The 24,035-nt window shown below is 42.1% G+C and overlaps 1 protein-coding gene and 1 long non-coding RNA gene across 5 annotated transcripts in view; one reads left to right on the top strand and one right to left on the bottom strand.

The window, feature by feature from the left end:
* Positions 1 to 377: 377 nt before the first annotated feature.
* LOC112988335 (uncharacterized) lies at positions 378 to 15,974 on the top strand. Its single transcript, XR_003260509.2, has 8 exons — positions 378 to 2,876; positions 5,423 to 5,676; positions 7,040 to 7,143; positions 7,393 to 7,521; positions 8,846 to 8,964; positions 9,976 to 13,037; positions 13,149 to 13,235; positions 15,246 to 15,974. It is a non-coding gene; the product is annotated as an uncharacterized LOC112988335 (long non-coding RNA).
* NPNT (nephronectin) overlaps positions 10,903 to 24,035 on the bottom strand; it is a 53,870-nt gene continuing 40,737 nt past the window's right edge. For all 4 annotated transcript variants that reach the window (XM_064510555.1, XM_064510556.1, XM_064510557.1 and 1 more), the window contains 4 exons: positions 19,910 to 20,005; positions 19,430 to 19,528; positions 15,609 to 15,865; positions 10,903 to 12,948 (listed from right to left, as the gene is read on the bottom strand). In XM_064510555.1, the coding sequence (XP_064366625.1) occupies positions 12,853 to 12,948; positions 15,609 to 15,865; positions 19,430 to 19,528; positions 19,910 to 20,005 (548 nt within the window). In that variant the 3' untranslated portion in view covers positions 10,903 to 12,852. The remainder of the gene's footprint in view (positions 12,949 to 15,608; positions 15,866 to 19,429; positions 19,529 to 19,909; positions 20,006 to 24,035) is intronic.

Raw genomic sequence — 24,035 nt, 5'->3', positions numbered from 1 at the left:
TCCAGGTGAAATAGCGTGATTGTTGGAATGGCTGATGTTTGTGCACCCTGGTCATTTTAAATAACTAATGTTATTTTTTTTCAGGTACAAAAATATGTCATTACTATATGGTTGGGCAGCAGTACTTCTCTGGTTTTGCTTGTTGAAATGTTGGCAAGAGGTACAAGGATTGCTAGGGCAGGAACTGAAAGGTGGTTCTTTGCCAGGTTGTCCAGGGAAAACAAATGGTAGAGTAAAGGTTATAGAGAGAGCTTTTTTTTTTTTTTTTTTTGGACAACTGGCTAATCTTTCTGGATTTGGAAGGTGAAGAGGCGTAGATGGGGCAATAATAGCTATGTGTGTCTGACAGAATGCCCGGTTGCCTTACAGCTAAATTCCTCAGGAATTAATTTTTTTAAAATAGCTCAGTGTTGCATGCATAAAGGGTGTGACCATCGCTGCAGGAAAAAGTTCTGACATCTTAGTTCCTAAAGTCAAAAAATGCATGTTTGCTTAGTATTTATCTCAAGGAGTAAATTGGCCTCTAGTGCCAGAGAAAACAGTCTTTGGGTTCAGCAGGTCTTGAGGCAGAGAAACTTTATTATTGTTTGGGCAGGATCCGGCAAACGCTGCCGGGTGCAGTGCTTTATACCTAACATGAATCTTGGTGGTAGATTGGGCCTGAACTTAAAAACGTGCAGCTGAGGAGAATGGCTTTGTTAGCCTGCTGGAGCTGTTCTTCCTCAAAAGCTCAAGACTGCAGAAGCACCACGGAGCTGAAAGATCAAGAGAACGTCGGGGTCCTGAAACAAACGGGAGGGTAAGAGAAAATGTGCAGCCGAGAAACCTGGATTGCTCTGTGAGGTGGAGGAGGAGGTGGCGGCGGTGAGAGGGGAAGCAACCCGTGCAGAGGAGAGGAGCTGTACCCCCACGTGGTAAGCTGCAGTGGGTGCCTCCAACCCCAAAGCACGCACACACTCACCGTGGGCAAGATAAGGAAATACTCCCATTCTGAATTCACTCTCTTTAGTGACTTCCTGCTTAATTAAAGATTTAGTTGTCCTTAGAAGCAACGCCAGTGCCTGCTCTCATGTCGTCTATTGATGGTGTCTGCCAGGATCCCGATTGCCACAGCTCCCTCTGCGCTGCGGTGTGACACAGGGTTGATAGGCTGTGTAAGTTCACGTTGTTACTCTTTGTGGATTGCCAAACCATGAAGACTGAGAAGCAAATTGGACTTCTTCCAGTTCGATTTTCAGATTCTTGGTTTGAGTCTGTTCACCCTGGGGGCTCAATCCAGTCCTAGGTGACATCAGGGGCAGTGGCTGCAGGATTGGGCCCTGCCAAGGGTCCAACACCCCGGTGTGACGATGTGTGCGGGTGCCGTGACGCCCGTAGCTCCCAGCTGTTCTTCATTGTGGGTTGCACCGTGCAGAGGCACCCGAGCGGGCCAGCACCTGCTGGTAAGGCTGTCTGTCTTTCAGGTATACAGCTTGTAAAATTGCGGATAGGTCTGTTCAAGAGGCTTTGACAAGTTGGTGCTGCTGTGGGCTAGACTGGAAGCTAAGCAGTGAAACTCTGATGTATTGAAACGTGAGGCTCCAAGAGCTCTTTCTTTGTGTTGCCGTGAAGCTGCCATGGTTTAGTGTTGGTACAAATGCACTTCGTAAAAGACTTGGAATGTTGATACCTATTGTCTAATTAAAAAATCCACTTTGGAGACTTTGTAGAGCAGTCTGTGTAGGAGCTAGTGATGACACGTTGTACCTAGGTTTAAAAAAAAAAAAAAGAAAAAAAAGTTGTAACACAAAGCTGGGCATGGTGGCATGGGGAGGTGTCTACATGTTGCATTTCAGGTGTTTTGTGTGGAAAGAAAGGGGGTTGTTCATTTTCAGGTGTAGCAGCAATGTGACTTTAAACAATAGTTGTTACTCTGAGTAAGAACTCCATTTGCTCTGAAACACTGCTTGGATCTTTGTTACTGCAGCACATGGGGATCTTCTGCAGCGTATTTGCCAACTGCTTGACAAGGGACAGGAGAAATTACTGTTAAAAATGAACTAGCAGCTGAATATAAACCAGACACAAACAGCTCACGGAGAGTGACAGTTTCAGCATCTGATCCGCTTTTTTTATCTCAGAGCTGCCTGAGTTCTTTTTTTAATATGTGTTTAGTTTTCTCTGCTTCCTGCACAGCAGCCTTCTAGATGTGCCGTTCAGCTATTCCTTTTCCTCAGGAGAGAAAGTCAGATGAGTTTCTCTGAGCAGCTGAGAGGATTCATTCAAAACAGAAGCAAGGTGTCTTGTATGGTAATAACCACAGACCTGATCTTGCGCTACTGAAACCGATGGAAGCAGGTACAAGAGGACTGCAGATGCTTAGCCTAGCAGTGGCAGTGACCAAAGGAGCTGAGTCAGAGGTTCCTGCTTCTGGGAGTTACAAGCAAATTAACCTTATTTGCAAGCTTCTCCCATTAATGATGCTGAATAATAGAGGCTTTTTATCATGCTGCTTCTTTTTAACTAACTACTTTTTGCAGGTTAAGCTAGTTGACCTGTCTTTGCTGTAGCTGTGTGTCAAAAGAGCAGCATTTAACAGTAGCATTTGTGAGTAATTTCAAGTAAGTGGAGTTTACCTACTTCTGTCTGGACAATATAAGCATTTACCCAATTCTTTTATCCGCCACATGGGTGAATTTATCCACCTTACTTACAGCAGTATAAACAGCGGGGTGGAGAGGTGCACAGAGCAAGCTCCTGCCAACACCTTGAATGTGTCCAGAGATGGTGCCAGGCAGCTTCATCCTTGGCTGAAAGGCTGGAGTGCGAAGCCTGAGACCGCTGGGATGGTCTCTGCTGCAGCTGCCACGCTTGGCCTCCACACAGTTCCCCTGTAGGTGAGTGTTAAAGTGATTTACTACAGAAACAAGTTTTAATCATGATGAAATGCAAATGTGGGGCTTCAGAGTAAGGTAAGCCCCACGGATATTTCGGTAGGTAAGTCCAAAACTGGCTTTCAGTTCTCCTGCCAGAGGCTCACGTTCCCAAAAGCTCTGCAGTCAAAGGGCAGAGCTGGCCTGTGCGGTCCATCCCGTAAGGGAATCGTTGCCCTGTCGCTGGGATGCGAGGGCTGGGTCTCCATTTTGGCAGTCTGAACACAGCCGTTATTCTGAGGATGTTTTTAATGGTGAGGTTTGAACATCCCCCCCAAATTGTTTTGCATGCTGCAAGATTAATTTGCAGTCACTGTTAGTAACCTGATGTGGTTTGGAAATGCTGTGTTCCCGGGCTGTCCCAGAGAGCATGGTCAGTGGAAAATTCACCTGTTGAAGTGCCATCCAGTGCATTTCAGGGCCAGAAATAGAATCCAGTAGTTCCAGTCCCAAACTGGGGAGTGCAGTTGTGGCCAGGGGTTGCTTGCATTCCCCATTTGTGCTTTCTGTGGTTTAGCCTAGAGTTAGTTTATCAAATTGCTGCTTGAAGGGTCATGAACATAGCTCGGAGTTGTTCGCTGCACATTTGGGATATTGCTCTGTTTGTTTGGTGCATTTTGCTACCTGCACACTCAGACGTAGTTGCGGTATGTAATGGGTTTGGGTTTCAGCAGCTGGTGTGTAGTGTGCTACTGAACGGGTCTCCTCTGCTGAAGGTCCTTCATGGGGGAGGAAGCAGACCTCCAGTAACAACTACATCACGGAAGGAAAATCTTCTTACTCTGACTAGGGCATCCAACACAATATTTGAATTTGCACGGTGCCCTTAGTATCACAGCTTATACTTTTGAGAAAACCGGAGAGGCAAATGAAGAGAGCACGTGCCTTAGGGATCCACCTGGTCTCAGCCAGCCTTGGAGGCTTGTGTGTTTCCCGCAATGCTGAGCACAGGCTTTAGACTAGGAAGTGTCTGGAGGGGGGGATGTATGAACAGAAGATGGGAACAGCGTTACGGAGAGCCTGAGCGCCTGCAGGCTTGCAACTCTGTGGCAGAGCCATGCTTGAACCCTTGTTAGTTTGGCCTAGCTTTTAACCACCTATTTAAGCTGATCCGAGGCCATAATTTCTTTGTGATGATGAGGACATCCCTTGATGTACCATGATGTACTTCCTCTGTCTATTTTTCGTATTAATGAAATATTTTTTTCAAGACTCCGTTTTGTATCTTCATTTGGAAAACAAATTACTCGAGTTAAAGATCGCAGGGTAGCTCGCAGTAAGCTTCGCAATGCGAGCGTGACTGCCAGGCTGCTTGCTGACACACAACCCAACTGCCAGAGTGCTGAGGTCTCGTAACACCCCACAAAACTGCCTAATGTACCTTGTGGGTAATTAAACATCACTCAGTTCTAGTAATGAGCCTTCAGTAATGGAGTTCAGCCAATTAAAATATCCTTTTATAAGCAGGATAAAACCAGTGGCATACAACACGAGGGTGACTGAATTGCTCATAGTTTAATGACACCTATAACCATGCAATAAAGGTGTCTGGTTTCTATGTAAATTGTTGTACACTATAGAATTGCGGGTTTAAATATTAGTGAGCGGTTTTACTATCTTAGAGCCCTGTTTATACACTCCAAGGCACAGTGACTATAATATGAATCATGTGTATTTGTTATTTAAGGGAGAACACTAAACATCCCATCTGGGCATGGAAACCTTGAAGAGCCCCTGTGGGATCACATTTTCTCCTGTCCTCTTGGACCAGCTGGTCCAAGAAACTGAGATAAGATGCCAAAATTTCCTGAGCTAACTCAGAACATCAGAGGGATGGAAGCTGAAGGAAGAGATCTCTCAGTGTCTCTCTTGAACACCTCATTGAACCCTAGTAATCAAATTTCTTGCCTTAAATAGTCTTTCTTTTATTTTTTTTCTTGACCTCGTTTGAGAGCATAACTGGCACTGCTCAATGCTCATTTGAGTTTAGTTCTTTACTCATATCTGGCTGGACATCAAAAAGGTCTTTGCAGTGAACTTTGGTGTTGTCATCTCCAGCCGGGGTGGCACACGCTGTGTGTGCGCTCCCAAACGAGAAGTCCTTGCCTTTGTGCTAGAACTGAAGCGGGGGATGTGGCCGGCCTCTGTGCGTGTCTCTGTGCCACGCCTGACATTTACAAGTAGAAGGAAGGGGCTGACAGGGGAAGAAAGCTTCCTGGAGCGTGGCATTGCAAAACACTGGCATTACCATGCAGTGAATATGCTCCAGCATTTTCTGGAGCAAAATAATAGGCAAGAGACTTGCTCTTTTAAGTCAGACAGTTGTTTTTTTCCTAGTTTAAAATTTGGATGTTGCTTTTGATCTCTTACTGATCACGCGTCATGATACACTTTTGGCTGCTTGCCTCTTTCTTTGAGCAGTTATGGTACATGTGTATTAAGTTTCCTGTGTTCATCTGGGAACAAAACTGTATAAAAACACTTTAAATCGGTAGTATTTCCTTTCTCAGCAAAACCGCTGCGGAGCTGCTGTGGGACAAGCCAAGACAAAGCATCCGAGGAGGACGTGTTTAAGAGCGCGCTGTGCAGACCTTCCGGCGTGAGCGTCCGCGGGGCTTCCCGCTGTCCTGCCTGTGCTCCTGGGCGATGTGCCCTCAGGGGTTTCCCTGACACGGTGCCGCGCGAGGGCCGCGGCAGGAGGGGCTCCAAGGGCAGCTCTTCGCCTCCACGCCAGACCGCTGCCTGGGCCAAGAGCACCACAGAGGTACGGCCAGCGGAGCAAGCTGCCCGCCCCCCTGTCGTTTTCACAAGGTTGCAGGATCTGAGGGTTCTTTCTGAGGGGGTACGAGAAGGTGCCCTTTCATGGTGTGATCGATTCTGGGGACACCGGCCGCGACCCTTGCTAGCAAGCGGATCCCAGGAAGTTTGGATCCAGGGGTTTATTCATGGTGCCTTTTGAGAGAATGTCCCACAGCCGCAGCTTGGCACACGTAGAAAGGGACTGAGCATGTGTGCGCGGGGTGTAACAGCAAGTGCTCCTCCTTCTTCCTTCCCACTCCTCCTTCTTCCTCCCCACTCCTCCCACTCCCTTCTCGCTTTAATGCCACGTGCCCTAGCTCTGGCTTTTGGTGATGGGTTTCTTGTTTGCTGGGTCTATTGTATCTACAGATTTGCAAAGCACATTTGGCAAAGCAGCCATACTAAGCACAGGCCAGCCATACCAACGGAGAGGCAAGCTGTGTGTGTGCATCGGGGCATTGGAAAAATGGCCTAGGAAAGCCTTTCCGAAGGAAAGGTTGTGTTTTACTCTCCACGTCATGCTGTTATGGCCTTGGAGGGAACTCTGCCGACTGGCCTGCAGCGTGCAGGGCACGCCTATCGTTGCTTAAATTGCCACTTCTGAGAAGGGGCTGCAGCTGGGTGGGTTTGGGATACCCACCCCGGGGCACGCAGCACGGCTGTTTCCGTGGGTCCCGTTCTGAGGCACGGCCCGTCTCGGCGCGTGGTGGGCCCCAACTTCCGCCGCACCGGGGAATCGGCGCCTGCAGTGACAGCGAGCCCCGCGGCTCCAGCTGTGCTGGCAAACGCTGCCAGGGAGCGTCACCAGGCGCTGGCGTGGCGTCAGCCCTGCCAGCTGGTGCCCCTCCAAACAACTCCGGGGTACGGCTCGGCGGTCAGCGCACCCTGAGCACAGCTGAGCTAGATTGCACACAGACCCCCCCCCCATTTCCATGGGGAGGGGCATTTAATAGTATGGATGAGCAAGTATAGATTCAGTAGTATGGATGCAGGCATCCTGTGCTAGCTAACCTCAGGGCCAGAGGAAAGTCCCAGCCATGTTTAATAGACTAATATAGCTGCAGTCTCTGTGGATTTCATGAAGAATTAATATCTAGTAAGTGATACTATTACTGAGTGAATCATTTTAAAAGAAGAACCTCTCTTAAACCAAGCAGAATGTTATTTACGCAGTTGTGCCACCAGACCCAAGGGGTTTTACAGTTTCTGTGGAAGCTTAACACTACCAGCTTCCTTGAGGAGAAGACAGACGGACGGAAACTGGCTAAGAGAGTCTTTTGTTGTTTCAAAGCTAGTTTTCTTTGTAAGGTTTTTTTTACTGTTTGCAGTAAGAAGTTAACAGGTGCGGAGCAGGAGTTTATGCATGCCGTGGTAGTCCTGGTTCACACCTGGGGGGATTCTGCCTTGGACCATCCTGAGAGGGAGGAATCTGGTGAGTCCAGTTCTCTGCCTTGAGGTAGCAGGGCGGTGGGGGGCACATGGGGCAAAAGGGAAGGGAATAGGAGAGGTGGTGCCCCCCCGCTTCTGCTGGGCCACCAGTGGTAGCAGTGCAGTCATCTCCCTGGAGCCCGGTGTAAATGGCAATCCCAAACTTCAGCACTGGGGATACTTTCAACAGATGTTGCATGAAAATTTAGTAAACTCAGTCTCTCTGAGTACACGCGGCTCCTTGTCGTTCTAGGATTGTGCCCGACGTGGAATGATTCTGGCTGAGAGTCAGAAGCAGGAGACTGGGCTGTCAAAGTGCACAATGGGGAGAAACCCGGGAGAAGAAAAATGTGAAAACGACTATTTCTGGCCTGAATAGAAGGTAAAAAGTCATAAAATAGAAGGTTTAGCACTGGCATCAGATGTTGGTCCAATGGTGAGACTAAAGTTGACGTGTGCTTTGCACAACTGAGTGTACACATATACATACAAGTGTATACAAGAGATACATACACATATATATATGTATGTATATATATATATAGACACACACACACGTGTGTGTATGTATATATAGTACAGTGTATGCACTTATAGATAATGTTCCCAGTACAAAGAGCACAGAGATGCCTGAGAGGTGCCCTTTATGTTCCAGGGATGCGGTGTCTGTGATCGCTGTAGCAGGAGAGTGGTTTGATAGCAACAAAGGTTTGTTCCTGGGGTTTGGAGAACCTTTAATGGCTGGATCACAGGAACAGCAGTAGAATGGCAAAAAAATCTGCCCGTTTACTACAGCATGAGGTTAAATACTACTAAAACAAGAAGAAAAAACAAAAGAATTAGTTGATTCTTTACAGATATTGGGAGGCAACAAGAGGGAAAATAATGGTGGAATATGGAGAGAGAGAAAAAATTCTCTGCGCTACAGAAAATTCAGGACTGCTTTAACTCTTGTTTGACATGCTGTTGAGGAACAGATAGAATAGATCTGTGCTTTTCATATGTATTAAGCATGTGTAAGTGTGATATTCTTGCTGGTTCTCTGGAGCTAAATTAGTGATTTCTTTGGAGAAAAATGGAAAAGAAAATAAGCTACATGGAACAGCCCAGTAAGCACTCAGATACAGTAATTGGGTTATTTGCTATGAAAAGAAACTACTGTCTTGATCCCAGTAATGTTATACAGGCAGTCTGTCAAGTTTAAGAGTAGAGATATCAAAAATAAACCATGCCTTTTCCAAAAAAATAGGTTAGCTCAACCCAAAGAACCAGCAAGAGCACGCTCTAGAGGACAGTCTGTTTTAAAGCAAGGGAACAAGGTTTAGACTTGGAAGAGATCATGAAAATGGGCAAGGAGAAGTGGTAAGAGCAGATCTAGAATGGGATTTAATTCATTTTTGAACTTGATATCCTGAAAACCCACACAGAGCTGGTGCCTGAACTCTGTAGGGGCCTCAGGTTTCACTGTTAAAGTTGCTTTTATGTCCCCTGAAGAGCTTCAGTCAGTTGGCAGCTTCCTCTCATACAAGTACTGTATTAGGAACTTTCAGAATTTATTTTCCCACCTGTCGTTAGGTCAGTTTGCTACAGTAAGTGTGCACTGGGAATGTATTAATTTTCAGAGCATGAGAGAGGTTTTTTTTTGTGTGTTCTTTCAGCCCACCACTGGAGCTTATCACTAAAATGTCTGATATTTCTTTTTAAAGTTGCAGGTTTACACTGAGTTTTAGCTCATCTAGATTTTTTTTATTGCTGTGGAAAAACTGAAGTGATAAAGAAAACCTCGTGTGGCTACAGGACATCAGGCTAAATCAGCAGGTAACAGGTAGTGTCTGATTTACAACCAGAAAAACTTTGATAATTTAGTGTTTGATATATACAAGAATAAGTGAAAACTGCATAGAATTTAAGCGTGTCTCAATTGAAAAGTAGTGACTCTTCATCTTACTAAAAGTCACAATTCAGAATTTAAAGACAGACAGGTGAAGTTTAGCCCATTGATTTATATCTTTAAGTGCAGAGTGAACAGGTTTCACGTTGACCATGGTGAATGCATAGCTTGATCCAAAGCCCTCTGCTTTTAGCAGCCTTTGAGACAATGACGGTGCCTCATTTGCTGGGAGGAACAAGCCACGCTGGGCGTATAGCAGGAGAGCTGGCACTTGGCTTGGCTGCAGGTACCACACTAGTGTGTCTTTTCTCTGTGACGACCCAGCAGGACAGGGGCGGTCTGCTCTCATGAGCTTCCTTTTGCACAGGGCTGTCATCTCATGCCTAATCGGACCCTGGGTGGACTCCTGCTGTAATCTCCAGCTGTATCAAAACCAATGTTTTGGCCTCCAAGTCTAGGATAATTTACAAAGGAAGCCCAGGTAAGCATTGCTCCAAAATGAGTGGGATTTATCAAATGCGCTCGCTACTGACTTAGTTAAACTCTCTTCTCATTAAAGCCATGTCATTAACTGTAATAGAATAGAAACTGGAAACAAAACCTTGCCTAGGTCCCTTCCAGTGTCCTCACGTTGGTGTCAGCAGTGCAGTAAATGCACGCTGGCATTTGGTCACAGGAGCTGTAATTTACAGAGCCTTTATCTTCAGTCTGGGGAAAAGGGGTTAACCTGTCTTTTTAAAACATTAAATTATAGGCCAGTAAGAGGCTATGCATTCTGTTTAATAGCTGTTTTCATGTTAATTTAGTGCAATTTCTTCTGTTTACATAAATATTTAAGCAGGAATTTCTTTTGGTGCAGTTACCCATTTATTAAACGCTAAACAGAGAGGGCAATTATAAACTCGTTAGGAAGACCTCAGGCCATATTCTGATCTCTTTCTCAAGGGTCACATGGAAAGCGACTGTGCGGAGCTGCCTGGCAGGGCAGGCGCAGAGAGCGACGGAGAGGAAGTGCTTCACCCCAGCAGCTAACTGGCCTCGCTGCGTCTCTGCCGAAGCAGTAAGTGAACATGTAGGAGGGAAGGTGACAGTCATAGCATCATGGCACAACCAGCTGCAGAGGTGAGTCACTTAGCACCACAACAGCTCTTTCGGAGCCAGACTCTCCAAGACTTCCCAACACCCACCATCAACTGGGACTTCAGTTCTTTATAATGCTTTATGATGGTATTGTTTGATTGTAAAGATTATTTAACACTATCACATGCAGAATGCAAATGTAATCAGGATATCAGCAAGTGCATAAATATGCAGAGACCCAAATCTTCCCACTGTCATCTGTGTGAGTACTTATTTCTATTTACCACCTGCATTCATTCACATTCAGGGTTCCAAGTCCCATTTGCAAATGGATAAAAACTCCTTCAGTCTTGCATAGATAGGAGATAGACTTCTATTTTTAATGAGGGAGTCTAAATCTCAAAGAACTGTAGTAATATTTGGTAAAAGACCATCCTTCGTCCATTTTATACAACGTTAGTCCTGTTAGATGCCATAGAACATAGTTTGTACAGGTTCAGTAGTGTGTGGGACTACAGGAGCTACTGCTTCTTGAAAAATGGACATTTTAAATCTCTAAAACTCTTAAATTACTTGTAAAACTTTTTTTAAAAAGCTAGGCTGAAAACTGTCACTCTTCCTTTTGAATAAAATAATAGCCTTGTCATATGATAGTGAAATCTGCTTTTATTTTTAGATCTGCTAAGAGCTAAGTACTTAGCTATTTACTATTGGTGAAATATCTTTTGGCTTGTTTCATTACAGTACAAACAAGAATTTTGATTCAGAAAGGAAAACACGATATTCCATTAGTAGGAAGTAACAGCTGCCTTTACTGATTATTTTAAAATAATGATAAGGCATTTCAAATATTCACAAATATTTCTGACATACTGCAAAATAACATAAAAGAAAAACACCATGATCATATGGAAAGCAAAATAGTTTTAAAAGATTTTACAAATGCATTATTTCTTCCAATTCAAAAAGTTTGTCAATGCACTTTTACTGAAGAATATCTGTTTGGTCAAATGAATTTGCTATACATACTGTGCTTGTGGTGTCCTGGAGAACAAATTGGAAAAATTCTTAAAACAGTAATTTGTCAGAAACAGCTTTTTGGAATAGGGCCTCTACTGGTCTTGCAGTTTTATCTCTGTGGACTTTGTGTAAGGCCCAATGTGTTTTTTGTTTTTTTGAAATGATAGTTTTACAGTATGGAACTGACAATTATTTTATGTCACATGCAAATATTTAAAAGATCTGAGGCCTATTTTCTTCCATGTGTATGTTTTTGATGCTTTAAGGCTGTGCTACTAAAAACATTTTATCAATCTTTGTCATTTTCTTAAATATTACAATTTTTCAAATTTAGAACTGTTGACAGCAATGATGATGATGTTTCTCATACAAAAATCTCTAACCAAACAGAGAAATTCCCTGGGGAGCTGCACATCACATGCAAGATGCATAACTAAAAAATGTCATCCAAAGTTCTGCTAAATATTTAGTTCCAGCTAGAGCTAATATTTGTTTTAGTTCTGAAAAATGTTTACTGTATACAAAACAGTTGGATGGAATACGGACATTTGACAAAGATCACTCAATGCATTTTGTTGTCCAAATTGTTCATGCCGGATTAACACGGCTGCCTTTTTGCTTACGTTTTTCAGGTGGGCGGCAATGGCATAAAACTGCGGAAGGAACGTTCCTCGTAGTTTCAACAGGCTCAGTCGTATGAGACGCGGCGTACCTTCTCCGGCCTGCTCAGCCTTCAGCGTAGCAGGAAGCTGCTTGCAGGATTGAGAGTCCTTTGGGCTTGCTCCTGAGCTAAATGCAGACTTGTACGGCATGACCAGATGCCAGCTTGCAGCAGGTGAGGATTTGCTTTTTTTGCCTTCAGCACATTGTAACATGAAAAACTGCACCAGCATTTTGTGCAAAAGGGAACTGTCAGGAAACGTTTTTCAACGAGCACCATTAACTGACTTTGGTAACCTATGTATTGGCACGACCAGCGGGATCAGAGAGTATAATAAGCTCCTGTCTTGTACAATAAGAAAGCACAGCTGCCATTTACCTTGCAACTAGAGTCTGTAAATATTAAAAACATAAATATGTTAATAACCATACACATATACACAAAACAGCAGTAGCAATATTACAGGATGCAGTACCTACTCTATATAACTGCTTTTGTTAATACAGATACAATGCCAAAATAAATGCTATTTGATATGCAGCAAACCCTTCTTTAAAAGTCAATGGCAGCAAGATAGCCAAAGTTCAGGTCCAGGCCTCAGCTAATCTGAGCTAGCTATGAAGCTAGGTCAATCCCACTGTCTATCAATATAATCAGTAAAACTACTGTTTTATTGCAGTACAGAAAATAATGAATGTTATTAATACTAAAACTTTATAAGCTGGAGATTTCTTTTGACAACGTTTGGCATTAATTCTCCCTTTTTCACAAGTGCTTCTTGGTATGAGCACTCATCAGGCTTTACAGGGGATGTTTCTACATATAAAATATGATTAGGAGCAAAGGCTAACAGAAACACCCAGCACTGGTTTGGAGTTCCTGAATCTTGGTAGGTGCTCTTCATTGTTTTTAGCCCAGATTCACTGGGGATGCACTTAGCAGACCATCAAGAAATTGTCACTCTCTAAATGTTTCTTTTTCATGCAGTTTTGTTTGGAAGGTTGGTAGGAAGAGGATGAGAAGGGCTAGAGGAGATGACTTGTGCCAGTCCACTGTCTTCGCTAGTGTTCTTCAGAGCAGCGTCCTCTCCTCAAGATGACATCATCTAGTCCAATATCCCCAGTTCTTCCTTTCCCTTTCTCACCCCTGAAGACAATCTAGGAAAAGAGAGAGACAAGTTGGAGTGCAAAAATAAAATGAAAGAATCTTTGGTTGAGAAAGGTCTCACCAGAAAGAAAGCAAAAGCGTAAGAAAGCGCAGACAATCTTAACTGGCTTAGAAAAGCCTGTTTACTCTGCCCAGATTTAAGGCTGTTTTTTTTTCTTTTTCTGATCTTCTCCCTTTTTTGCTTTGGCAGGACTGTAGTGAAGAAACAGCAGGTCAAGACTGAGATATGGTAAATCAAGGCATTGATCAAAGCATTGTTCCAGTTGGCAGAGCTGAGGTGAGATGAACTTCCTCGTACTATAATCTGTGGTGCTGGAGGGTGCTAAGGTTTAGCTGCTTAAGGATCTTTCCACATATCATCTCTGCAATGTTCCCATTGATCCTCACAGCAAACACACAAAATCACGTGTATTCTGCAAAATGTTTTCTTACAGAGGAGCTTTCCATTCCTAATATACCTTGCAGCTGGCTTAGTCTGAATGCCAAACATAGCTGTAGGAACTAGAAACACACATCCTTTATTTAACAAATTCTGGCTCCTGAAAAAATCATGGTAACCTAAAGAAGCACTGGCTCTTTGGAAAATGGATTTAAGCACATTATTAGCAGCCAGACTCAGCCTGAGTAGGAGAAAATTCAACAAACAGGAAGCTTGACTAGAAGGACTGTAGCATAAATCACGCAGAGAATGATATACACAATGGTGAGCAAACTTCCTTTAAGAAAATGTTCTCATAAATTAATATTGCTCCCTGTTCTATTGCTATAGATTCACAAGTCTGAAGTGCCTTAATATGCAGTCAGTATTTTTGTCCATGGTTTAAAAATTATTCAAAGCATACAGTAAGACTTTATAACAGGCTGTTGTTATCACCAAGCTAGAAATAGTTAATACAGATATGTGGATCAGAAATTTAGCTGTGTATTTAAAATAATTTGGATGGCTGAGAGCATATTCCTAATTTAAATAAAGGCTAAGTACAGGGGAGGTAAGAGAAACGCTATACTGAAACAGTTTTTAGAAATAAGTGATTTTGGATGTCCTCTACAAATAGTTTATGCAGAGCTAATCCTTTATAAAGTGCGATAAAGGATTCTGGTCTCAATTCAAACACCCTTCTAAGGTTTCCACTAGGCCCTGAGAATCACTAATGTTTAGTTGGTTTTGGTGTTCATCTATCTAGAAAATTAAATTTCCTTTTTTGCACTGATTCCTCTGTGACAGGGGCTTACCTGGAGGTTTTTTTCATTCCCTGATCCTTTGAATAGATGTCCCAAATTGTTTAGGTCAGCAGACCAGGATTCCCACATCGGATGGAAAAGTTCCCAAGCTCGACTGTTCAATACAGTGCTGTGAGGCAGCTCTGGTCTGTCAGCCAGTGATGGTTCCGGTTTGCCAGGCACACGGACAGCCACTGTCTAGGCCATACGGCGAGGCAGGGGACAGTGCAAGGGGAGAGCTGCTGTCTGTGTTTACGAGTTGGGATCTCTAAAACTCATTTAATTTTCTGACAGATAATATGTTAGTAATATCCACTTCTTTAAAAACTGCTCCATAAGATCTTTATTTCACTCAGCACCCTGCCTCTGAGGATGGCCGGGAGTGTTAAGTTTAGAACAAAATACATTGTTCACTTGGTATAAACTTCCAGAGTCTCAGTCTATGACATTCACTTACCTGATGGCAGAATGTCTGCTGGTTTATCAGTCTCTTTTCTAATAGAGTATCAGGAATCTTTTTTTTATTATTATTGCTGAGCTAGTTTTCAGAAAATTATCTGCAATAATTCCAGCATCCTCCTGTGTTTAATTATTTAAGGCCACATAATGTACACACGGCTGGCTCTGTCCATGAACTTTACAGCATTTACCAGTGTGAGGTTTCTAGACCACCTGATACAGTCAGAACAAAACAGGCCTTTAGGCACCCAAACCCCTTCTTCATATCCAAAATAGAAGCAGAGGTTGTGGGAAAACTGCTGAGCTTTTGGTACATCACTTTATCATCCAATGTTCCTAAAACCACCAGGTGTTAAAACACTCTCCATGATACCACAGACAGCTTCTTTTGATGGTGCTAAACAGTTTTGTGTTGTTGGCATCATTCACCTCCCTGACCAGATCATCTGTGGCGGGCTGAACAGCACAAAACCCTGCCCGATTGCCCTGGTAACCTCCCTGCATTATCAAAAATGAATAGTTTCAATACCCTTGCTGTTTTAGCTAGTTATTAATTCACATGGGACACTTCCTATTCCATGACCTTTTTTTTTTTTTTTTTTTAAAGCATCCTTCATGAGGAATCCTGCCAGAAGCTTTTCTGAAATCCAAGAACAGCATGCCTTTGTCCACTGGACTGCTCTTTTCTACATGGTAACTAACTCTTTTAAACCTGTATGAGGTAGATCAGTACAGGCTATTTTGCAGTTTCCCATGTGTGGATTGCTGTAGGTGGGTTTTCTGCATAGAATGAATTTAAAAACCAGGCCTTGATTCTCTTGTCCTTAGTGTGACTCCATTGGCAGAGATAAATTTAGAAGTAAAACACAGACTTAAGTTGGACCTAGAAAACAAATAATCCAATGCTACAGCATGTAAGTGTCTTCAGTTTCTCATGCTAAAAAAAGACATTTTATGGAATTGTACTTACACTCTTGATGCCCAAGCCTCGCAAAGTTATGTGCGTCTGTCTCCAGCCATGGCCACCATTTCTTCCCCAAACAGCTGGTCCGTGAGCACCGTTTTTCCTCACGAAGACGTGGAGGGCACCAGAATGCAGCGCAGGCACCTTGTGCCTAAACGACAGGCACAAGTCCCCGGCCTGAGCCATGCGACCCATCGGCAGGATGAGATGCGCTGCTCTTCCGTCTTTGTCTTTGGGCTCAGAGACCGTAAGATACTGTCCCCCTGCAACAGAAAAAGATGTTAGCTTTTTAATTGTACTGCATCTCAGGACCAAATGCATAACCGTTGTTTAAAAAAGAAAAAATAAATAAATAAAAGGAGGTCTCCAAGGTCCACTGAATCTTAAATACAGTCCATAGTTGCTGGGGAATGTGAACCAGAACTGATGCATCTTCCTCTGCCAAGCTGAGTAGGACTTATAGTGTTAGTCTTCTGTTGTTTGTGCTGCTACCACGTTAGTTGTTCCCTATCTAATTCCTTTTTTACAAAGCAAACAATACATCTTTTGAAAATGAAAAGTGTATATATTCCTTCACTTCTGTCAACCCCACTGTGACTACATAATTTTAAACACACAGTAACATTAAAGCTACTGTGTACATTTATACATGTTTTAAGATGCAAATTTTTGCTATTAGGTAGATGAATGCAAAGGCCAGCATAAAAGTTACAGAGCTACAGTTTTGTTACGTTTTTTTCTGTGGGAGCCGCGTAGCTTGGGAGAGCAACAGGTACAAACGTGGATAGTCTTTTTACTTAACTGTAATTTAAACGCTTAATCTGGGTTAGATACAGAAATCTAGAAACAAGTAATGATTTTTGAATGTCTGTTAGCTTGATACATTCTCTGAAGTCTTCTCTAGCCACAGTAAGTTGCTATGGAGCACACAAACTTAATTCAAAACCTATCCCTGATCCCATATGAAGGAAAGGCACCTTCATAAAAACATCTAGTACATGAAAATTACAGTATCTTGCAAGTGTGGCAACATCCATTAAACCGAAAAAAAGAGGTATGTACTTCCCTAAATCCCACGCACCCTTTTCATGTACGTACTTAAAGCTACAATAAAGGAGACTTCAAATCTTGTAGCAAACCCACACCTGTATTTTTGCTTCAAACTTTTCTTGAAAACTTTTTCAAGTTGGAGGGTAACTTTCAAATCTGAACTGACTAAAGGTGGGGTTTCACTTTTTTTTAACCTCTTACTCTGAACCTAAGAAGTGCTTTTGGTGTCAGAGCAGAGTATCAAAAATCCAGGTTTAAGAATCTTAAGGAAAAGGTGGCTTCCAGGCTTTTTAATCGAAACCAGTACTATGGAAATGTTGCTTTTTTTTAATATTGCAGACATATAGAGCATTTAGTTAATTACAGAACAGGAAAATGTTTTACATTTAAGTGTTTCCCTGCTACTATTAAACCAGAGCTGCTTTTCCCCCCCCCAGCTTGGTAACACTTACATTAAAGCTTCCTTTTGAAAGAAATTATTTTCTTCAGAAGCTCTGAGATTTAATGATAGTGCACCAAACACTTAAAAGGAAAGCAAATCTTGTCTCCAATTCACTACTACTATATGGGGTTTTTAGTTCCTTTAGTTCCAGTGAAATTTAACTAAGCAAAGCATTATGCAGTTAGCCAAGGCTTCAAATCTGCACGTGGGCATGAAGTGGGATCCATTTGTCCCATTTATCCAAGTACCTGTTAAGGCTTTTTTTTTTTTTTTTTTTTTTTTTTTTTTTAATGCATAGCTTTCACATCAAGATGACTAACTGGTAAAATAAAAATAGAGTTTAAATAACTGCACCTGTTTGGTGTAGATACAGTTATATCAGCACAAAAGTAAAGACTTGATTCATTAACTGCATCTGTTTCAGATAGTTACAGTGGCTGAATTCAATCACTAGGAAACAGGTTTAGTTAAGCACAAAACTGACGTAGCTGGAGGCAAACCCCTACAGGAAAAGGTCCCCTCAGATCAGCGTTTTCTGCACACAAGATAAGCTTATAAGGCTTCATCATGGCACCTTTCAAAATGCAGATTCTGATAAACCAATAAATACTGAACTTTTGAAAGGTGAAAGCAAACACTCAGGGACAAGCTGTGAAAATAAATCTCTGAAGCAAGGTATTCCGGACAGGAGGGAGTGGGGGTGGGTGATTTCAAGGGACTAGTTTTAACAGGTTATGTCAACAGCAACAGAACACATACAGGAAACAAAAGCTGAGATTGTCCCTGACTGGAAAGCAATGAAGGCAGAGAAAAGGTCTAAGAAAAAAAAAAAAAAAGGCAGCCAGTTAAAAATCCTAGTTCTGGAACTTAATACCTATTAACAACAATCTTAGAGTACAGATAATTAATATGCTTTGAATAACTTACTTTCTCAAAAAATAAGTCTTTTCTTATGCAAATTTTCCAGTGATGCAAGCAGGAGAAAAATTACTTATTCCTAAAAAAATTTCACCAAATGTTTTTAAATTCATTGCTCCAAAACACATGAAGTATTTGAGTGGTCTTTTTTAAAGTAAGTGCCAGTCTGCAAGCAGGACACAGTTACCTGTTCTCTAAACTGCAGGAGGAAGGAGCTCTGCTATTCAAGTCATTTAAGTGTCTTCACAAGCATATGAAATACTGGAGCGTGCCTGTGGGTGGGGAGCGGCCTGCCCAGTAAGTGAAAACAGCACTTCCCTTACGCATCTAAACAGGCCAGAGAAGGTACTGGGGTCACCTGCCGCAGCAACACAGGAACCTCTGTCTCATCAGTGGCCACGCAAGCACAGACACCTACGACAAGGGGGTATGTAAGGTAAACAGCTCTCCGTGCCCTCCCTCAACTTAGCCTACAGCATCGTGCAGCCTGAGCACGGGTTTCCTTCCGAAGCCTGCCATCCGCTCACATAATGCGGCATTGTGCACTTCAAAGGCCGGGCTGCTGGCTACGAAGTAATCCCATCATTACAGGAGCCAGAGTGTGTCTAATCCCCAGCGCCGCGGTGTGAGCGCTGCTGGGGGAAGGGTACTCACTCGAGTGCCAAACACGACCACCTTCCAGCTCAGTCGACGTGCAGTTCTGCGGGGACCACGCAGCGAGAGGGCCCCTGCTTCTGCAGCGCAGATGCAAGTACTCCTCCCATCCCGCAAGAGCTAGTGCGCAGGCCTCCGTCACATTCATTTCAAGGTCACTTTTACCATCCCAGAAATACACTTCCACATTTTCAGAAGTTGCGGCATATTAGCAACCTGCCTTTACTTAACACTTTTCCTACATACCAAGTTGCTTTAGCTCACAGCAGAATTTTATAAAATCAAACTGAGACACAGACCAGAACAAGAACATAGTATTTGGCAACAGAGCAAAAGTATTTCCAGCTCTGTCTATAATTTTACTGATAGTATGGAAATAATTATGTTTGCCTCATGGCTTGAAGAATAAGCTTCGTTTCTCCAAAAATAAGATAAAAGTTGTTCGCTAGTCCACATTTTTGTTCTGATTCTTTTAAGACAGACAGTCTTTTACTCAATACATTTACTACTCCTTCAGAGACACTCCTAATGCAAAGATACTACCTATGATAAAAGTTCAAAATCTCAACTGATCTTTAGTGCTGAGAATGGTCAGTTTTGATTTTTCTACACAGAAGAGGTATGGGTGTGATACATATCCCAGAATTAAAAGGAACAGTGTCTGTGTAAATTTATCACAATATAAGAACTGTCATTAATCTCTGTAGGACCACGTTTGGGTGGTTCTTCAACCACACAATGCAACTGTACACATGTATCTCACCTGATGGATCTTGAACTGGTTCCCAGTGCAAATCATCATCTTTGTCCTTCATCCAGCCACACAGTCCACTATCAAAATTGCAGCTGTGTACCAGCACACCTAGGCAGAACAGAGCAAAAATTTTAAAAAAAGTGATCCTGACCCTTTGCTTGGGGAACTACAGCAACTTCCCATGTGGCTGACACTGGCAAGCAAATGTGCTTATGAAAATAAAGTGCAGCCAAAGGAGCACTAGAAAAAGACTCTACAGAAACACTGAAACAATAAAGGGGATGCTATTATTATTATTTACAATTCAGCCCACTAATTTTGTGATAAACTTGAAAAGGAAAGAAACTATAAAGGCTTAGTTTTACGAAGCATAGTTTCAACAAAGAGGCTTAAGATGCAGGAGTCCTGTGAAAACTTATAAATAAATAAGAACTTTCCGAAAATCCTACACCCTGGGCTGGGGCTGGGGCTGGAGGATGTGATTTTTACCTGGGTCATCGTTTGCTTCAAACTCATCAGCAGTAATCCCTCTTTCAATTTCAAGTATTTCAAACAGATTATTGCTTACTCCTGGCTGGCGTGGAACTGTGGAAAAAAAATGAGAGAGAGAAAGAGAGATACAGGTAGTTAGTGACCTACTTCCTTATCTTTAATAAAAAACAGCATAGCTGCCCTGGGCATTGTGCTGTTCTTGGAGAATTCAATATATTTAATTATATTTGATATGAAGAATCATAAACTTTATGCCTAGGTGATTTACGTTGTAACATTTATCTATGAAAGGGGATTCCAAATCTGCTAAAGGCTTTTCAAATGAAAGCTACTTTTTTAACCCAGGAAGAAAAAATTTACCTTGAAGCACAGTATTGCTCTCCAAGTGCCCTGTTCGTCATTTTGCAATAAAACAAAGCCACACTAAAGCCCTTTCTCAAACTTTCAGATCCACTCACCTTCCATAGATGTTTAGTTTATAGCAGAATTTCAGAAAACAGGAGGCACTGGTACTTGGAGGAGGTCCCAGGGGAAGGAATGAGATCTCCTACGCTTAGAAACACAGCTAAAGGTATATCCATCTATCTGCAAAGGATCAGAATTCCCTAAACAATTACGGTGGCTATAATGAGAGTTGAAGAGTTTTATAGTGGAAGCTGGAATTCAACTGTAATTACACTTTTTACTCTCCAACAAAATCTGCCCTTCAACTGCTGTTCTCAGCTGCAAAGAGAAGGGACACTCCGGGAGACTTACGGGCTCTGGGACTATTAAGCATTCAGCAGGCAGGTCATCTTGAAATTCAAGAGGTCTTTGTGGGAAACATGGCTGCAAAATGCAGATGGCTACAATGACTTCCACTTATTTCTGAACACTCTGTGCCAGCCTGTATAAGTCTCCAGAACTAACATGCAGATGTCGTGCCTGATAGCCCTTATCCAGTACAACCTATTTGTCTCCAGTTTACAGTTGTCTGTCTTGACATACCTCTTTTAGAGACAGGTCTGGCACACAATTAACAGCAGTAACGTGCTTCAGACAAGCCCTTAGATGTTATAGACACCTCTGACACCTATGGTATTTGTGAGGGCCTTATCTATTAAAAACTCAATACATTCTCCACTCACCATGTTAAAATAAATATCTATATATGCTTTTTAGGCAAGTGAGAACAAGAAGAATTGAGATCATTTACAATTCTAATCTGAAATAAAGGACTATTTTCTTTTCAAAAAAATCAAATCAAAGGTAAAAAAGAACACACCTTTGGGTCAGTCTTTTTGCACTAGGATCAATATGTAAATAGTACAGTTGAAAGAACTCCTCTAAATCCAGAAGATAAAGTATTTTGCTATAAGTCAGAATGAAGTAGCTTCCTATTTTTGTAATTAGGATAAAATAAGCAGCCTGATTAACAGTCAACCAAATGCACGTGTATTTTAAAAGTGGCATTACCAGGCTACAGATCTTGGGTGGATATTTTTTATAATAAAAATAAATAAATAAAAAGTTTGAAGTCTGCAGGAACCTGATTGATTCCTTAATAACAGAGTCATTGTAGGAACCATTACTTCTCCCTTTTTTCTTTCTTTCTTTTTTTTTTTTTTTTTTAACCATTTGTAGATTTTGGAATATGTCTATTTGCAGTCTAGGATCTTAATGCACAAACTGCCTCAAAGACTTTCCGGTGGCTTAAGTAGTAAAGGTTCTTTAACTTTGCAATAATATTTTTCTGTTTTGTTTAATCTGTTGTTTAGCTTATATTATAAGCTATAAAAGCTTATATTATATATCTCATTTTGAGATTTAACATGAAAGAAATGTTACAAATGTGCACAACCTGCAACGCCTAGGCCAATCACTCTGCTGTATATTTACACCCAAATACTATATTCAGATATCTAAAGAATGAAACTCAGTTTACCTCAGGCACCAGAAAATCAGAACAGGATTGCTCTGAAAACATCATTCACCCATAGTCCCTCCCAGCAGCATATCCCTGCCTTTCCTAAGAGCTCCCTCTCATACATAGCCCGGACAGTTTAACAGTTACAACCAAAGGAGCCGATACATCACACAGTTATAGTCATACCCACATAGAGATGCTTATGATGGGGTACCTTCTTCTGAAGTAGAACAGTATAAGCACTTTCATACTGCTCTAACTGCACCTGCGTTACAGTCATGGACAGACAACCACGAGTAGCACCTCACTGCCGTGCATTACCTGTGTACATGCACCTACAGCACCACCGCTGTGACAAACGCAGCAGTTATCAGCATGATTTAAGTTCAGCTGCACGAGTTTGAAGTGCCTGCAGTCACTCACCATGGCTTTACTCAGAAATGTTAAAAACTGGTAATTCAGTTTCTTGGGCTTAATATGGCTAGACTGATGGAACATCAAAATTTGCAGCAGTAGTTACTTACAGACACTGCTGAACTAACAGCATCCTGTTAGTTACTGTCCTTTCTGGCAGGACTATGCTCTAACTGCTATTTTCCCTTGGATAAGCCCTCACAGTGAAATTTCACCCCATTATAATCATGCTGTACTCTCCTAATCCCTGTGGAATGCAGCAGTTACCACATATGACACATATCGATGTTGTGTTCCCCAGGGATGATCATCTTACCTTTCCTCTCTGAGCTAAAGAAAAAAAAGTTACTGTTAACTCCTGCACTGTGAAGAGAAAGCAGGCAATTAGCTTCAAAGTTTCTGAGTGCAGAGTATGTACTATATAGCTCTCAGTCTGCAATGAGCATACAGCCTTCTCTTCAAGTGCCTTTACATCTGACATGTTCAGATGACACAGGCATGGAAAGACGCCAGCCCAGCATAGCTCAAGTAAGCCTGAGTGCCCACCCCGGCGTTTCAGATGGACTCCAGCCTGTGTTCAGTGAGGAGTCGCACTGTCATCAGCCCTACGCCGCCACGCAGCTACCTGCAGTGGGGACACCCACATCCTCTTTTGATGTACTTCAACCACAGAATTTAGCACTGTGCATTTCAGGCTCTTCCTGTTCTTCCTCTGTGCCTCGAAATCAGTTTTCTTAGAGACAGCAGGCTCACACCGTAGGCTGGTAACAGGTTTTGCATGAATAGTATTTCTATGGGAAGAGACAGAGAGATTGTGGAAACCCACTGCCCTGACTCCTCTTCATACCCTAAGAGGTTCAGGATTCTCCAGGGTTATAGTCTCTAGGTCTGTGCTTGCCCTGTAGATCCCCCTCCTGTTTCCCTGAATCTCCTATTTATAGAACAAACTGCAGGAAATATTAGCAATTTATTTTCCAGGCTATTTCAATTTACTTAGTAAAATACCATTTCTAATGCATTGCTCTAAGAATCTGAGTTGTGTGCATACATACAAGCGTTCTCCAAATTAAAGTTGATATTATGGGTCTATAATTAAAGTTCTACAAAACTGTTTCTTCAGAACTTTTCTGCGAAGTCCTCTGCAAACATTGTTAATGTGACCTTCTAGAAGAACATTTTGTAATGCTTTAAAATAGTCTCTTAGTGCTCAGACCTAATTAGAGGAATGTACGCTCATATCCAGAAGCAAGAGCTACCACAAGAGATGCAGGCCTCTAAATATGATCCACGTGTACACTCTTTTTAATAAGATGACTAATATGTTGAGTAGAGATCGTGGGAGAAAGTATTTGGCACAACTATTTTCTGCAAGCTTTCCAAGTCCTTTCTGTGTACTTTATATAGCATATCAGTGTGCTTTTCACTTAACTTCAATGGTTTGATAAAGCTTGTTAAATATAGACTTGGCTTTTCTTGGAGAATTTTATAAGCTATGGACGAGCCAATACATTAACGCTACAATAGTCTCAAAGTTTGTTAGCCAAGTTCTTCATAAATGTAGGAGAAGGGACATCTAATAGCTCTTTCAGATAAATGTCTTTTCAGCCTTTTAATCCTTGGGAAAGCAGTAGGACATTTTTAATTTACCTGTTAACGACTCAGTTCGGGAGTAAAAGAGATGGTATTTATATATGGCAGATTATTTATAATTACAGAATAATCACTGTCTTGGTGTTAGAAAACCAAAACAAAACATGGAGTGCAGCTTCATGTTATTAGTAATTATTATTACTATTAATAATG

Source organism: Dromaius novaehollandiae, chromosome 4 (genome assembly GCF_036370855.1).
Source record: "Dromaius novaehollandiae isolate bDroNov1 chromosome 4, bDroNov1.hap1, whole genome shotgun sequence".
Classification (NCBI taxonomy): domain Eukaryota; kingdom Metazoa; phylum Chordata; class Aves; order Casuariiformes; family Dromaiidae; genus Dromaius; species Dromaius novaehollandiae.
The sequence above is the reverse complement of the archived record's forward strand: the minus strand, read 5'-3'. Positions and strand labels throughout refer to the sequence as shown.